This window comes from Bombina bombina, chromosome 5 (assembly GCF_027579735.1).
Source record: "Bombina bombina isolate aBomBom1 chromosome 5, aBomBom1.pri, whole genome shotgun sequence".
In the NCBI taxonomy this organism is placed as follows: Eukaryota; Metazoa; Chordata; class Amphibia; order Anura; family Bombinatoridae; genus Bombina; species Bombina bombina.
Window position 1 is genome coordinate 701,439,661 of NC_069503.1, and position 18,663 is coordinate 701,458,323.

Here is an 18,663-nt window from a genome sequence, read left to right on the forward strand (position 1 = left end):
CAGAAATACCTATACACACATCTTTTTTTTTTTAATTGTTAAAATACATCACTAATTAGCAAACTACTTTCTTTTGCAAACATGCAGATGCTAAAGAATGACGAAGTTTAAAAAAGAAAAACAAAACAACTTTTTTTTTTATTTTAAAGTTGCAACCCAATGTTGGAGAAGATGATGTTGCTTTTTTGCCTCCCCTCCCCCCTATCCTCCTCTCTGAGCTCTCTTCCCCGCCCTCTTGACTCTCCTTCCCCTTCCTTGTTAAAGTCTATCTACCAACCAGCTTTGAGCAGCAACAGCAGCAGCACCAAGAGCAGCATTTTGCCTGCAGGACCTGATGCTCATCCATATTAAACCGTCTGAGCTCAGGAATCCAGCCAGATCATCTCCTCCTAGAGCAAAGTTTATTTTTAACTAGCGAGAACCATCGTATCCCGGATGGTGCTGCTGTTAGTACTGTGGCCTCACGCGGAAAGGACTAACAAACGTTCTCACTACCACGTTAGCTAGCAAACTTTGTTCCTGCTTAACCTTGCTTTTTTTCACTTTTTTATATATATACAGTTTTCTGTATATAGTTTTCTTTTTCATTTTACCACTTGTTGCAGTCATCTGGGAGTTGAGATGAAGACATCCCATTTACGGTAAGACGATAGAAAGCTTTACGAACTTTTAAATAGTTTTTTTTTTTTCTTTTTCTTTCTCTTTTACTTGATATATTGTTTAACCCATTAACGTCAAAAAGCGATTGTGTAGTTTGTGGCAGGGAAGGGGTTAATACTTGCGTTTAGTTCATAAAGTTTTGCTGTCTGATAGCAGATCTCCCCACCCTATCCTCTTGTGAGTTTGTGGTATCCATCGTGCATCTTTCGTCTGATACCACTTGCTGAGTGCGAAATAGAGAGAGCTGAGGGATCGTCCTTAATGGCCTTGACATGCTTCCCTACACTTGTGTTGTCACATTAAAGGAGAGAGTGAGAAAAACTACATTTTTTTTCACCCACCATTGCATATAATGAGTGTATCTTGTGTTATTCACAAGCTTAGCATCTTTTGCCTTGTGCTGTGTATGTGGATCAGAGGAGGAATCACACGTAGCAGGACTCAGCTTCTATCGTCATCATCAGTACAGGAAGGAGCCTGGCATCAAAGCAGAGATGGGGGATGTGCAGAGTGGTAGGAGGTCAAAAACTTTTAATTAAACAGTTTTGGTATTTATTTTTTTACTTAGGAGAATAAAACTCCAATTTATTTTTTTTTCTTTACTGCAATTATTTTCTTCGTTCTTCACTTCCTTCTCTGTAGCATCTCATTTTACTTGGCACAATAACTGTATTTCAAAGTTTTTTTTGTGTTCTGCTTTTACTTTAGCTTTGGTAAAGTCATATAATTTACCTGATGCAGAGCTTTTTCAAAGTCCAGCTCCCCCCTCTCCCCCCCCCTAGTAGATAAAACGAGTCAAGACTCGTCTCTTAGGAGACTGCGACCTTAATGGTTGCTAAGAAGCAGGGTAGGGTTTTTTTTCCACTCCTCCGTCTCTCCTCCTTGATGCCTTGCTTGCTTGGGAGGGTGATGGAGACTGAGTTTTAATATGCCTAACTCTCATTCTTTACTGTGTCTAGGAGACTGTCGATATAGTTTATAAAATGTAAAACTTTTTTTCTGCCCTAGAACATTTTTTTTTTATGAGAAGAGAAAAACTTTATTTCTTCTTTTAGAAAAAAAACAAACAAAAAACTTGTATTATTTTCACACTTTAAAAGATAATGTGAAGCCATATGACTTCCTTACATCTGTTCATCACCTCCTGTGTATGTGACTTAAGTAGATGGTGTTTAACACTTTATCAAGTTCAGGATTTGCCTTTGCTCTGAGCGCCTCCATAAGGCATCCTTGATGGGTTATAAAAGGAGGAGGAGAGAGCATTTCTCCTGTCTCAGCAGATCTGTCCTCCCCTGCTCCTTACTGGCTAGGAGATAGAACGAGCCCAGATCCGGATGAGCAGTTCACATTCCATTACGAAATTCTACACGGCTTAGGAGCCAGCACAGCAGCACCAACATACTACACTGTACTAACTTAGGGGAGGGAAGTGTATCTGATGGAGAGTGCTCAATCTCCTCTCCCAGCTTAACCCCCTGTTAGCTAAAGGATTATATTCCATAACACCTATATACATTCATGCTTGCATCCATGGAGTGTAGTAAGGGATTGATGAAGCCTTTTTTTATTTCAAAGGTTGTCATTTTATTCAGTTTTAGGTGATGTAAAAGTAAGGAATGTAAACACTTTAGAGACATTTTTTTTTTTTTTTTCCCATAGGTTATACATTCAGTGGATGATTAATTTGTAACCTCTTCCATTATGTACTTGCTGCAGTTGATGAAGTATAACACTTTAGAACTCTTGTATGGGGCTAAAAAATATATTTGACATTTTATAGCCAGCAAGAATATAAAGAACGAAGAATTGTGTGATATATCATATATAGAAGGATCTTCACTCTCACTAACTTTTATAGCAGTATTAAAGACATGAACCCCCACCCAAAAAATATTTCATGATTCAGATAGAGCATATAATTTTAAACAGCTTTCCAATTTTCTTCTGTTTTCAAATTTGCTCTGTTCTCTTGGTATTCTTTGTTGAATAGCATACCTAGGTAGGCTCAAGAGCTGGTAGCTATCTGCTGATTGGTGACTGCACATATATACCTCTTATCATTTGCTTACTAATGTGTTCAGCTGGGTTCCAGGAGTGTATTGATTGTCCTTCAATAAAGAATACCAAGAGAATGAAGCAAATTGATAATAGAGGTAAATTGTAAAGGTGGTTCAATTGTATGCTCAACCCGAATCATGAAATAAAAAATGTGTGTTTCATGTCCCTTTTAATTAATGTGACTGTTTATAATGGTTGCTCTATTACTTTTTGTAGTTGTTCATCTTTTGGGGCTATATTCACAAAGATGAGAGCTTTTTCTTCAGACACAAATTTTTTTTTTTTGTGTTATATGGAATACAGAAAGATCCTTCAACAATGTAGGCCTAGTTTCTATTGATGTGGTACATTTTGGAAACTGGTAATAAAAACATTTTCTCTATTTAAAGTCTATGGAGAATTTTTATGTTCCTACGCTGTACCAGTTTCCAAACTTTACCATCTCAATGGAAACTAGGCTATGGTGTGGAAAAAGTTTTTTTTTCTATAGATAAAACTCCCAATGTTAGTGAATAGTCATCCAAAATAGCAGCACCGTGACCTTTAGAAGTTTATCTTCTATTAAATCTCTGTCACCAAAGTTTACACAAAGTTAATGGGGGGGGGGGGAATATATATATATATATATATATATATATTATGTGTATGTGGTAGATAATACAAAGTATATTGTTACATTTTACTGATGGATACAAATGTCGCTAGTCAGTCGGTTATATGGGAATAGATGTGAATAGACAGCCTGTCATTAGTGAGGTTGTTGAGACACTTGCTAAATTCTAAACAGCATGTTAGGCCCACGGAGAGTAAACTTTAGTTTAGCTCATTACTGTTGCTGAGTTCACCTACCTGATTACAGCCTAGTTGATGGTTACCTTAATTGTGTCAGATTATGTGTGTTGTCCTGTCTGAGACCCAAGGACCACAATGTGGCCCTCCAGTTCTTTTTATCTGCACCCTTCCTTGTATGTCAGTGCTCTTCTAACTTAAAAAGACGTGCACCCAATTTTTTTTTCTATCATGATTTAGATAGTACATGTCATTTTAAGTAACTTTCCAATTTACTTCTATTATCTAGTTTGTTTTGTTCTCTTGGTATCCTTTGAAAATAATATCTAGGTAGCCTTAGGAGCTGCTGATTGGTGGCTGCACATATATGCCTCATGTTATTGGCTTACAGGTAGTTTCCAGTAGTGCATTGCTGCTTCAACAAAGAATGCCAAGAGAATAAAGCAAATTAGATAACAGAAGTAAATTTAAAAGTTGTTTAAAATTGTATTCTTTATCTGAATCATGAAAGGGAAAAAAATTGCATTTCTTGTCCCTTTTAATTAAGGGTTGATCTAATAATTTTTCTACACAATTTACCATGGAAGTCTATAAAAATATTTGCCAGCACATCATTTTATAAGAATTTTAAAGGATTGTGATTGACCCCTTAATTTGATCTCACTGCTCTTCTACCTTTCTTAATATGAAACCCAGAGAGTGATGTGAATTCATCTTATATATTTCTCTGTCTTTGTATATGTAGCATTTATATTCTATTGTTTACAAAGTTCAAATTGAGCAAGTCATTTGAGATATTTTGAATAGAATTTGTATAATTTTGTCCAGTTAGTGAAAAATAATTTGTAATGGGGACCTCCAATTTGACAACTGTGAAATCTATGCAAAGAATAAAAGTTAATTCTGACAGTATGATTAGGTCTTCTTTGTTATGGCAACTCATAAGTGCACCAATGTGGGCAGCCATTTTCTGCCTGCTGACCTCAGGAGCTGTTAATTATGTTTTTGTGGTTGGTTAGTGCCTATTGGGTGATGGTGCAGCCTGCAACATATTGTCTTGTCATTCAAACATTGTAGCCTTTTTAGGGGATGACTATATGCGATCTGTCTTCTAGTGTTTAACCTTTCACTTCAGGGCTGTGAGTTGCTATGCTGCAGACCTCTGGCAATGAGGACATTTAGCTTCATCCCTACTCATAAGGACAATTGTATAGCAGAAAATAGTCATAGGTTTATACATATTTCTGTGAAAATCCTTGTTCAATTGTTGCATTTCTAGCATAATTTGCAATCTCTTCTTATCTCTGAATGGGTTACACGGCTGGGAGTTTTTTTTATGTTTGTTTTACATGTGTTGTAGGCATAGTTGGGCGTGTAGAGGATGCTTCCATTTTCTCAGTAACTTACATGAGCTGCATTTTCTTTTGTGATCCCCTATCTGAGAGATCCCAGGTTCCCTTGTGTTACGTGTTTACAGGTTAATTTAACAACAAGAGAATAAGTTGTCACTATCTAAACGTATTTGATCACATGATAGCATGTGTGTCTAGACAGGAGGGGGGATTTTGCTCTTTATATCCAGGCATAAGCACCTGCTTGAAACCCCTATATCTAACTGGAGAGAACATGTGTTTTTCATAAATATGTCTTCATTTTAGTGTTTAATGTTTAAGCAAATGATTGTTTTGTGTCCTCTTCTAAATGTCCTTGGTGCTGGTAACTGTAGACTTGGCATCTTACATTTGTCAGATAGCACAACAGCAGTCTACTTAGGGATATTTGGAAATAACAAAAAAAAAAAAAATAATTTTATTTAATGTCATGTGGTGATGCTATTTTTTTTTTCTTCTTCCTCATGCATTTTATTTATTTTTTTGTTATATATTTAACTGTAATAATCCTTATTTTAAAAGATACCCACTTCTAATGATGCTTTCATTTCCTCAGTTCTTTCCAAAACTTTTATTCAAATAGGAGGAAATGCATGAAATAATTTAGAATGAGAGTCTGTAACTGAACATGTTTAACCAAGATGAAAGGAAGTGCCTCTAAATGAAAAGAAATGTTTCTGGTCCTGATAATTAAATGTCATGTTAATATTAGGTACTGTTAAAGAGGCCTTTATAGTAATGCAATCTGGAGTAGTTGTAGTTCCTCTTTAATAGTGTGCCTCTGCATTACCACTTTATTTCATAGCATCCCATTTGGCAACAAAGGGGTTAACCTGCTGCACCATCAGCTCTTGCAATGCTTGCATAGTGCTGAAAGGAAAGACTTTGCCCATTAGGTTTATTGCCCCAGTAGTTTAGAGAGACAAAAAAGGTAAAGTGAATCATTGTTCTGACATGTTAAGCAGAAAAGGGTGGGACACTTCTCTGAGTATGTTATCTGCAATCAGGTAAAGGATGTATGTTACACATAAGAAGATGGAGGTGTGGAATTAGAAATGCTTAGTTTAGGCTGCCCCAGAGTTCCCTCGTTGGCTATTAAAGTTGCAAACACAGAAAACAACTTGTACATGAATGATCAGAATACAACATATATCCCACACGGCTATGGCAAAATCTAGTTCAGAGGCTGCCTTGATCTGCAGGACCTAAAGGTCAAATGAAGGTGAAAGTTTTAATGTCGTTTATGGGACTCTGTAAAATATGTTTTTTTATAGGTTTTCACAGTTGGGAAACTTGCATGGCTTACCTATTATAAAATGTTAACTCCTACAGCCCCCCCCCCCCCTCCATCAAATTGATGTGAAATGCTTTGCAAGCTTTAATAGCAGCTTAGTGGTTAAATTATGCATATTGTAGGATAAAATGATCTTTTTCTTACCAACATATAAATATTTTAAGGTTTAATATATTTGTAAACAAAGTGCTATACTAACTCCTAAAAAAAAAACAGCTTGTTTTATTTTCCCTCTTTGGTAAATGAGCGTTGTGCCTGCCTGTAAATTTAATATGCAGAAATCTGTGTGGGTCAAGCTGTCTAATACCTGCTAACAGTTTGTGCAGCTGTTGGTTTTGAGATCGCACTTTGTAAACTGTGTAGTGTTTAAATGAATAATACACAATCGGTGTGCTTTTGGGCTCTGTGTATACAATGTCTCATCTACTTTGAAATGATACCTGCTCCCTGTGGTGATGCAGTTAACACAATTCTAGCAGCGAACAGAATTAGTGTTCTTGTAGTTTGCATATGGCAATGAGTGTATAAGCAAAGGCCTGTGTTAATGATAGATGCAAACTTTTAGGGACTTCATTACCATGGTGTTTAGAAGTGTAGCATTGGTTACTGCACCTGTTCCTGAGGACTGAAAGATAAACATGCTGGTCTTGCAGCATTCAGGTTAATTGGTTATGGCTTCATCTACATTAATAATCTGATATAGAGGGATAAGGAATGGGGAAGAGCAGATGTGATGTAATTGGAGATTAACAGTACACAATTCTGCAGGGCTGTGGGATTTGTCTGGTGCTTTCTAATATCTGACTGTATAATGGTAATTATCACCAGTGTTTGCTGTGATGTAATAATGCCACAACATGTATATGCATAGAATAAAATAGTTTAGATCAGTGATGAAGGAAATTAATTACCTTAAAGGGACACTCGGGTTAAATTAAATTTTCATGATTCAGATACAGCATGTAATTTTAAACAACTTTCCAATTTACTTCCATTAAAAAAAATGTACACAGTCTCTTATATTTACATTTTTTTGAGTCACCAGATCCTACTGAGCATGTGCAAGAATTCACAGACTATTCGTATATCCATTTGTGATTGGCTGATTGCTATCACATGGTACAAGGGGAGTGGAAATGTACATAACTTTGAATTTTTTTATTAAAAAAATACTACTCATTTGAAGTTCAGACTAAGTGCTTTTGTACTGTCTTGTTATCTTGCATTTGTTGATTATGCAAATCTAATGTGTTGACTGGTCCTTTAAGTTTCCAGGATGGCAATAATACCCCCTCAAAATGTCAGTTGCTATGATCAGAATGTGGCTGCATCATTATTGCCTTGTAATAACACCTTGCATGCCAGAGAGAGCTACAATGCTTTTCTGTTCTCTTTGGCATCCCAGGGGTTAACATCACTACAATGTGACCACACCTGCCATCAAGATGGGTGATCAGCAACATTATAGAATCAAAACGTCATGGGTTGATTAGGTTCCCATATCTGGGTATAGATGAGTTCTCGTTCCTGCATTTCCATGGACTATTATTGCGGTGAGCAATATGTGTACACATTTGCTGTTTGTAGATATTTATAGCCATTATAAGATCAGAGTACTGACAAGTTCTTCCCAGTTTAGTCACCTGCAGTATTAAGTTTGCAGAAGTGGAGGGTCAGATAATATTAATGCCCGGGCCACATTGTGACCCCCTAGGATAAGGATGAACAAGTTTCTAAATCTCCTCACAAATACTCCGGTATATACCAAAACGACAGCTGTATGTATACATATGTTTGTGCTTTTCTTGGCAAGCTTAGACATTCCAGTGTATGTTTTCATTGGTGCCTGAGCAATCAGGGTAGCCATACTGCCATTAAACAAAAGTAGATCTCAGTGAATATTTGGCTCTGACAAAAGCAATAGGTGACGGGTGGGGACTGTTTGCTCAGTGTGATTCAGAAAAGTAAAGCTGCAAGAGCCTCTATGCAGATCCAGGAACCAGGCATCTGAATAGCTTGACATCAATTCACCTGGAGTCACCAGACTTCCATGGTACTTAGTGCTTGGGGGATGTGGAGAATCTCTATTGAAAATCCCCCACGGGCATTGTTTGGATTTTCTTATAAAGTCACTCTGGGGGTTGGTTAATTGATTGCATTAAATCATAATACGTTAGTCTAGTGTTATTCTTCTCCTATGTATACAGAGGGCTATTGAATGTAGACTTGATGGCTATTAAATTAAATGATTTTGAGAGTCCTTTGAATAAGATGGAAACTCTGGTCTAAACTTGTATGTGGTTAGTTATATTGATAAACGTAAATGACAGATTATTTTGGGGATATTTATTAGTTGATATATACCAAATTATGTAAATGTTTAATATACAGGATAGCCTGTTTTTATTTTTAACAGAGGTCACTGTCTTTTTTTTCTCTGCCTTTCATGTTTTGAAAACCTAAGACAAAATAGCTCTTTTTTTTTTTTTTTTTTTTTTTCCTTCAGCACTTGTCCTTCTTGTCTAGCTAGGTTTAGGCACAACAAAAACCTGCATCATCTGGACCGACAGTTTTCATAGCAAAGTGAGCAGCTTACACATAGAATAGTATGAATTTACCTGCTCTGCTTATTGTGTGTGTGTATGTGTATATATATATATATATATATATATATATGTGTGTGTGTATATATATATATATATATATATATATATATATATATATATATATATATATATATATATATATATATATATATATATATATATATATACACACAGAACTTTGTAATAATTTCAATAAAAACGCTTAGGAGCGATTTAAAAAAAGAAAAAAATGGCAGGCGCTGACATGCTTAATGTTGCAGTATTTATTTTTTTACCAGAATCCATCACAAGATAGATACATATATAAATGTTTTATTTAATAGTTAAGGCTTATTTATTAAAAAGCGTGCACAAAAAAAAAAAAATATATATATATATATATATATATATATATATATATAAATAATCATAAATTTAGAATCTACTTGGCTCTTTTAAAGGGCCATACTAGTAAATTAAAATGGCCTGCTCCAATCCATTAGAGCATGTAATTTTACTACTATTAACCCTGCTCTACAGTATGTTTATCTCCCACAGAAGGTTTAAACACACAGTAGCACGTGTCACATGATTCAGATGTCCAGCATCCTTAAATGCCAGTTTTTGTGACACCACTAGTCAACTGCTAAGGGCAGATGTCATTGAGCAGAGTTTAATGTAATTTAGTGCTGATTCTCTGTGTTTTCACTCTATTTTCCTTAAGAAGGTTCCTAAGACTGTTTTAGAAGGACCAAATAATTGAATGTCTGCTGGGCTGGGTATCAGTACCAGCATCTGATATGAAGCTCCATGAGTTTTCCTGCAGGGTATTCACACATTGAGGTATAGTATTTTCTCCCTATCTTAAGCCTCAGCTCATCAGAGGGGATTGCAGAATGTCACAATCTAGTTTATACTGAGTACTTAAAAATGACTGTGCAGATTGTAATTGCTTAGCTAGGCAAAATGTTGCTGGCTCCAGGCTTAGCGAGAGAACCACTATTTCACTAATAATGGAACCTTGTAGTTTAAGAAACCCCCGCTGATGTCTGCCTGAAACGTAACCAGGCAAGACCTCTCCTACTGCTGAGGCTGGCCCAGACAATAAGTATTTTATTCCAAAGTAGAAAGCAAAAGAAGGAACTTCCAGTTCTTAGCTTAGACATAATGTGTTTTATGGGTTATCAGTAAACGCCTGACTAAGTTTTTCTCCATCGTGGTCCAAATTTGGTTGTCCAATGTTATGTTGTGTTTGTGTGTGCTGGTATTGTAGATTGTAAGGTCCTTGACTCCTCTGCCATTGTACTTCTATTGTATTTTTGTCTTTATCATTATGTTTTTACTGCAGGGATGTGAGACCATTCTGTACAGGGGAGGATAATAAAATATTGCTATCCTAGAGTGTGTAATTCTGTTAGAAATAAAAACAAGACCTTTATATGCAGACCACAAAAAGATGTGCATGGGTTACACAGGAGGTAACGAATGGGATTGTTGCAGAGAAGAGTAGCATGTTGCAAAGGTAGACGAGACCTATGATGGCTATCCTGGGCATTAGATTGGACACCCTCTTTTTTACTGGGTCTGTGACCTTTGTATTGCGCTGCTCAGTATTTTCAATTTTTCACAAACTTGTGTGCTTTAGACAACATACTAAATGTAATAAACTGATTTTAGTCTCTCATTGATGCTGATTTGTTATAATTTTCTGTCCTCTTATAATAAGGAGTTTTCTGCTGCAGAGAGGTATAATTGGCTGTTAGCACAGCTATTCCTAAAGCATAACTTCCTCAATGTTAAAATGTTGTGGCAAATAAAATACACTGTAACTATAAACAGTGCAGGTTAAAAAGCCGGTCTTCTTACATGTTCATGGTGCAGACGTATTACAACAGCAGATTACTTTAGTATTTTTTTTTTTTAAGGCAGTTTAAAAACCAGAGTATTGTAATTTTGCAGGAGAGAATGGAGGAAGTCATTATGACAGCCAGTTTTAAAAATGATAGAGACAGTAAATTAATAATGAAAATAATTATATATATATATATATATAATATTATAATAATAATTGTATTTACTGCCTTGTACAGAGTCTTAAATTGCTATCTTTATTATTTATCTATAACCCCTCCCCCCCTGCCCCACACCAGGCTAATGTTTTCTTTTCCTTTTTTTTCTCTTATATCTCTCTAGTGCTGAAAATCAGTAGCTTACCACATAAAGCAAAACAAGATCATGATTTAGACATTTAGGAGCTTTTAGGCACCTCAAAAGTAAGGAAAAAAAATAGTGACTGGGGAGTTTTTAAGAGGAGAATATTTCCAAAAGCAAACTTATACATTGAATAACAGATGTTGGATGGCAGTTTGTAAAAAAATATTGTTTTCCAGAATAGGTAGTTGATGCATTGATCAGTACGCCTGCAGAAGTGGCAGAACAAATAATATAAACTAGCCCAAGACTCCCTGGGAATAATTAAAAATGCCTTTGATAATATTGCAGAGCAGAATGTGTTTTGAACTTTTTTACTATGAGTTTATCTTTGGTGATTATTGGTTCTCTAATTGAAAGGGTGTTGGAAGCAGTGATCTGGACCGCCTGTCTCTCTCTTCCTGTTTGGGCAATCATTTCCCTCTTCAAATACTTGATCTTGATTCTACCACTGCAGTATAACCAATGTCCTGTTCTCCCATATATTTACTATTTAAAAGGCATGGTTTGCAGTGGGTTAGGGGGTTGGCTTGCAGTGCTGGCATGGATGGATGTTATGCAATTAATGATATATAATGAGCAGTCAATACATTACAGGATGCAAATTGGGTACAAGTGTGTGTGATGGGAGAATTGCTTTGCTATCCATTCCTCCTCAGTCATTGCTGGGGGTGGCCTGTCAAGTGTGTACCATTTTTAGCAACATAGAATGGGCTTTAGCTGGAGGTCAGCCTCGGAACACACTCTGTGCAAGTGATGATTTGTCTTTAAGCCTCCTGCGTAAGAGATGCTTTTATAATGCAGATCTCCATGGCAATGCAATGGTGGCAGCCACATCGTTAGATATGTATGTTGTAGCTTTAATTCATTATTTGAGCACCTTCAACATCAGGATGTCTCTGCACTTTGTCTTTTCAGTGCATGAATTTCCTGCATTTCTATTTGGAGATGCTTTTTCCAAAGCCCCCCTGGCTATGAGAGGGTTAAGGTGTTGCCAGTAAGAGGTGTGGGAGTATTACTTTGTGAGCTTTCACTGCAATTTTCAAAAGACTTGCAGTGTGCTGCAGGCCCCTCCAGGAGCAAGTGGATAAATCCTTCTGAAGATGGTAACAAGATGCTGGAAAGGTAACTTATACATCAGTGCCAGGTTTCGGAACTGATTCATCGCCAGCACGCACTCTCTCATGCACGGATCCTGAAAGTATACCAGGTGTCCAGCCTTCCAATCTGTGTAACACTCCCAGGGTTTGTTTGTACCAGTAAGGAAGCAAAGAATCTGCTGGGTGTTGGTTTATCATATGATCCCAGGAGGGAGAATGTTCTTAGATGAGATCCAAGTTGTGTGCGTATAAATATGCACTTCACTTCTAGCACAACGATTCTCTGTATATGGACAACTTTGTGTGTAGCAGCTTATTAAAGGCTAATTAGAAGTAAAGTCATTTTCTTAAAAATATTTTCAGGCTTGTCAGTGTCTCACAAACAGTCTGAGTGTGAGCTAAAACTTTGTATATGTAAACACTATGAAATTCTTCACAGTTGCTTGTATTGTCCCTGTCCGTTCCTATATGTTGTGTTTTTTTTTTGTTTTTTTTCCAATCACAATGGATGAATCTAACCCCTTTTCTGCCCATCATTCTACATAGTTTCTAAGGGAGTTTTTGTCCATCCTGGACCATGATGTGCACAGTTTGTGTAATTGATGATCACAAGTAGTGGCTGTCATTGCCACTGTGCTGCTTTTCACTAGTTTCAGTATTTTATAAGGTTAAGCAAACAATCAGTCATTTTTTTTTTCTCAGTGTTTTTAAATTAAACATTTACTGTAGGTAGTGACTCATTTGTTAGGAGGACTGAATTTAAATAATGTTCATACTGATGTTATTATGTAATTATTTAAGACGTCTAATGATACAAATAAATTGCAGAAACCTAAAGTGACCCCCCCCCCACACTGGTGACGGGAACAGTGGAGCTGCGATCACCGATGGAAAAGCAGGTATGGATGTATTTTACATCTTTCACTACATCTCCTTCCCCCTTCTCCTTACTGTTAGTCTTATTCGCCCAGACGTGAAAGACGTGTGATAAGATAATGCTCCTGAGAGTAATCACCATTTCAAAGAGATGCAGACAAAAGACTGCATTGATTATCATCTTTATTGTAGGGAAATTATTGGATCAACTGTTTTGAAGAGTCTGCTAATCTAGCTAAATAGCCCAAACTTTCAAATAATTCTGTCCCCCAAAGTCTGCAACATTCTATAGGTACACTGAGCACCAAGCTCATCCCACTTGTTATCTTGTGGTTGTGTACTGTTTTTAGTAGCCAGAGAAGGGTATTTTTTTTTATAACTACATGTGTTATAATGATGATGATGATGATAATAAAAAAAGATGCACAATTCTAGCAGCCAAGGAATGTGGTATGTATGTGTGTATAAAGCGTGCACGCGCGCACATATATATATATATATATATATATATATCTTTACGTTCATTTGATAATTCATATAATGCAGTGCTTTTTAAAGTATAATTTAGTTTTTCCATTGGCCTTGCTGCTATGTGATATTGCATATCTTCAGCATATAAATGCTAGCCTCTTATAGAAGTCTGTTATGTTGCATCGACATCACTAGATCAGATTAAGCAGTTTTGTTCAATGATTTCAGACTGCTGTGTACCCTTTACCATTTTGTTATTTATTGTAAGCAGATCTCTTGTTTTCACCTAAAACACAGCCCCTTGTGGAGCTTTGTTTCCACAGCAAGGGGTATGATATTGTTGTATTAGTTTCCTAGTGCAATGCTTTAGGAAGTACTGGTACTTCTGTAAGATCTGAAAAAAATATTTTTTGCAGCTAAAAGGTTGAGTTAATGGTTTTAATGCACAATAAAAAAGTCTGATGTATGTATTGCTAAAAGTGTATATTATGCAAAAATTAAACTGTCATAAAACTATGCCACGGATTAGGCAAGGGAATTTGTGATTTAATATTGATACTTTTACTTTACATTTTATTTTAAAATAAATATTTTTTTGCATGAAAAAGGTTAGGTAAAAATCTTTTTAAACTTAAATTTTAACTAGTATGATATGCATATTGATTTTACATTGGCTGATTGGACTAATATCGACAGCAGTTCATGCTATCTGAAAAATAAAATATGTCCCAAACACTATTCATTAGTTGCAATAAAATTGGATGCAAAGATCTATCCATTTTATGTAACTTGGTATCAGTGAGAGCATGAATTGTCACTCAATTCTTGTCACAAGATACAGTGAGTATATTTCAAGAAGTACAATATAAAATCCTTACTTTAAACTGATATTCTTATTGCTAAATGCAGAGGACTCACTGGTGAGTCAGATTTCCAATAACCATGCGTACTATAGAGCTCATATACTTATAGATCTCTTGTACTTTGATTAATCTATTCTATAGAAAATAAACAATGTGTATAAGTTTGTTTGGAAATACCTCTCCATCCTTAATGAATTGATATCACTCTTTACAAGAAAATGTTGTAATAGGGATACTAATGCCGAAAAGGGTAGATTTCCATAAAAAAAAGACTTGCCTTTCATTCTATATCTTTATCTACATAATACAAAATGTTATAGTGTGTAAACCAGTTCATTTCCCTACCATATTAGCAGTGCTGCTGCCTAAGAGAGACTAGTATTAGCTTGTGAACGGGGTTACAGGCACAGAGAGCACCCAGACAGGCTGCAGTGCCTGAGGAAGTGAAACGTGAAGGCCGATCTGTACAGGCTGCTCTCATAAGATGGAGGAAGTTGCTTCAGTAGAAGTCATCACATAGCTCAAAGAGGGGGAGAATAAGATGAGGAACTTGGCTGATGTGTAAGCCTAACTCCCTTTTAACAGTCTATAGGCAGCACACTCCGCACAGGATACACTGCACTGAAGGGGTTAACTAACAGTAAACTGCTGTTTGGCTGTGGGTGGGAGAGAAGATCCTCAATGCTATATTTGAAGGATGCTCATGTTAACTGGCTTTAACCACAGGGTGTCCTGTGGATAGTCTGGTGCCACCTTAAAGGCATATGAAACCCCAAAAATGTATTTTGTGATTCAGGCAGAGCATACCATTTTAAAAAGGTTTCCAATTTACGTCAAATTTGCTGAGATCACATAATATTCTGTGTTGAGGAAATACCTAGGTATTCTGGAGCACTAAATGGCAGGAAATAGTGCCGCTTAGTGCTCTTGCAAATGGATAACATTCTTGCAAAAACTGCTGTCATATAGCTGCTTTTCAACAAAATATAGTAAGAGAATTAAAAATGCAATGCCTCATTTTTACTGAAACAAAATGGCTAATAAAAGTAAATTAGAAAGTTGTTTAAAATGTAATGCTCTTTCTGAATCCTTTATTAAAAAAAAAATTGGGTTTCATATCCCTTTTAAACTTAAATGAAGCGCTTTTTTTCATAGTTCAAATAAAGCATACAATTATAAACAACTTTAAAATTTACTTCTAGTATTATCTATTTTGTTTCATTCTCTTGGTATCCTTTATGGAAGCTGCAGCAATGCTCTACTGGGAACTAGCTAAAGACATCTTTAAAGGAATATTAAACACTAAATAAATGCTAGATCAAATGATGCATTCAAAGAAAAGATTTGTTTGAGAATAACATGTAGATGTATTTTTAAAATTGTCATTAGCTTTTTAAACTCCTTATACAACAGGCCCCTTGGATGAATTGCGCATGCGCTTCTTTTTTCCTACAGATCCTTGACTGCTGCCTAAAGGCCAGAAAATCAGTTGGCCGGATAAAGAAACAACTGAATAATAACAAAAACTGTGTAAATCTGCGCCAGGAAGATTACCAGGCAATCATGAATAAAATTGGGGTTGGATTTATTTCATAGTTAGACTGATATGTTCCGTAATGATCAAGTTTACAATTACTTTAAAGGGACATGAAACCCAAACATTTTCTTTCATGATTCAGATAGAGAATACAATTTTAAACAACTTTTCAAATTTACTCCTATTATCTAATTTGTTTAATTTTCTTGGTATCACTTGTTGAAGGAGCAGCAATGCACTAATGGTTTCTAACTGAAGACATGGGTGAGCCAAGAGCCAATCACAGTAAAAAAAATAAATACATTTTTTATATATATATATATATATATATATATATATATATATATATATATATATATATATATATATATATATATATATATATGCAGCCACCAATCAACATCTAGAACCTAGGTTCTCTGCTACTCCTGAGCTTGCCTAGATAAACATTTTCAGCAAATGATAACAAGAGAAGGAAGCAAATTAAATAATAGAAGTACATTGGAAATTTGTTTTTCTATCTGAATCATGAAATAAAAAATTTGGGTTTCATGTCCCTTTAATGTAAAGCTAAAGTCAAAATTGAACCTTCATGATTCAGATAGAGCATACATTTTTAATAGACTTTCCAATTCAATCCTATTATCAAATTTTGCACATTCTTTTTATATACACACTTTTTTGAGGCACCAGCTCCTACTGAGCATGTGCACAAATTTATAAGGTATATGTATACCAGTCTGTGATTGGCTGACACATGTTAAAAGGGCTGGCAAATGGTGAAACAAAATTGTCAGGAAAAAAAGCTTTTACTTATTTGAAATCCAGAGTGTTATTGCATTGTCTTTTTATTATGCACGTGTTAATCATGAAATTCTACTTTACTTAGGTGTCCTTTAAGTCTAGCAACCCCAGCCACGTAACATTTCAGGCGTGTAATTGATGTTTTCCTTATGCAAACCAATGCATTTTTTTCTGTGATATGCCCTCTTAATTAAACTTGCACTATAAGCCAAAACAAAAGCACTGTACCATTGATTACTATGCAAATGTCTTTGAAATTCAGCACAGACAGTGCTAAACACTCATCATTTAAGAGGGAATCTCTGCTCTTTTGGAGGCAATGTAACAAGCCTGTCCTGCATAGAATCAGTAGTTCATGCTGGTCCCTCCCTGTCTGCAATGAGCAGGTATCTATAATTGCAGTAATAATAGGGTGATACATTTAAACGGCATATTAGTATTTTTTTTTATTATTCTGGTGCATCTCTTGGAATTTGGTTAAATACCTCTTCTTTTTAGAGCAGTATACCATAGTTTAACAAGTAATGGGGTGTATGTTCTGTTAAGTTTTGGAGATTGCTTGCCTTTTTCTGTATAGCATATGTGTGGACTTTGTTACTGTGTAGCTATTTCACAGTGTTAAGTAGTAATTAATCAAACAAATATTTGGTACATAAGGTTTACTTTATTTAAAATCGGTTCTAGGGAGTTGCAATGCATACACAGGGAATAGTCTAGAAGTAAACAAAAGTAAAGTTTATCAACACTTTTTTGTTTTCTAGAAAACTCTCCAGTAACTTTTTTTTTTGTTGGTAGGTTAAATAAATAATGTGTCATTTTACAAGTAAATGACTATATATTTCTCACACACACAATATGAAGCACTAGTGATGGGGCAGTGAAGGTCTGTATCTCTCTGTGTAGTTGCTGACTAAACTGTTGTCAGCTGGCAGTCGCAAGGCCTGAGGAATTGTGATAGTTGCTGGAAGGGTGTGGAGAAGATGGGAGGCAGGGGGAGGGGGGATGAGTGCCCTGGGCACCAACTGTTGCTCATTTTAAGCTGTTTTAGGGTTCCTCACATTTTTCCCACTTGAACAGTAAATAGGACCTTTAAAACCTCAGGTATTTTGTTTTCTCTTGCTAAACTCCACTAATGGGAATGGATGTATTGCCAATCCAGCGTAAAAAAAAAAAGTACCAACATGAAAAATGGAAACAATAAACATTTAAACATTGTATTTTTTTTTTAAAACCTTTTGCTGCCTGGGTCCTGCTCAGATCATTTGCTAGATTTAACTAGTACAAAAACAATTTATGCAGTGAAAATGTTCAAGTAACACATCATCTTTATTTGAGTCATACATAAGTCTTTATTAATAACCTAAAAAATCCCTTGTATTCTAAGAGGGCTGCAGCACATCTCATAACAATGCTACAAAGCATTCTTCTCTGGTAGCCAAACTGTTCCCACTATACATACAGATTCTGCTTTATTAATAATTTTATATATTGATGATTATATTTTCTTACTTACAACTACTTTTTTTTAAATTGGTATTTTCTCTCATCCATTAAAGGCTTTGAAAGTGTGTTATCACTTCTTTACGTTTGAGGAGCATTTGGCTGCCCCTAGCTCTGCCTGCCTGGTACAGGCTTAAAAGGTACCATTGTTTGTTCTGCAAACACAGGGTGCAGCTAGTCTCCAAGGTGATAGCGGCCCTATTGCTGATGTTTCTCTCAAACACACACTAAGTTACCTTTGTACACCTGAAACATCCTGCTGCTGGGGGAAGGTTCCGTCTCCAAAACTGTTTTGATTCTTGTTTCAAGTCGTTTCTTATTAGCTGGCTAAAGGGAATTGCCTGCAGCTGTTAAGCTTCAAACCTTTAATGGTTTTGGTAACACAATTTACAGTAGGGTGTTATTCTAGGAAAGGGTTAAAGGGACAATAAGATTATTTGTTACATCTAAAAGAGGATAAAAAAATAAATATATATATATTTTTATTTGGGAGTTATTTCTGTATCGGACCCTCAGGATAAGCT

At 35.8% G+C, this 18,663-nt stretch overlaps 1 protein-coding gene across 5 annotated transcripts in view; it reads left to right on the forward strand.

Moving 5' to 3' along the window:
• The first annotated feature begins 293 nt into the window (after nt 1-293).
• RREB1 (ras responsive element binding protein 1) overlaps nt 294-18,663 on the forward strand; it is a 96,367-nt gene continuing 77,997 nt past the window's right edge. For 4 of the 5 annotated variants that reach the window (XM_053714705.1, XM_053714710.1, XM_053714709.1 and 1 more), the window contains exons 1-2: nt 294-641; nt 12,917-12,987. In XM_053714705.1, the coding sequence (XP_053570680.1) occupies nt 12,976-12,987 (12 nt within the window). In that variant the 5' untranslated portion in view covers nt 294-641; nt 12,917-12,975. The remainder of the gene's footprint in view (nt 642-12,916; nt 12,988-18,663) is intronic. The other variant, XM_053714706.1, reaches the window with a different exon arrangement.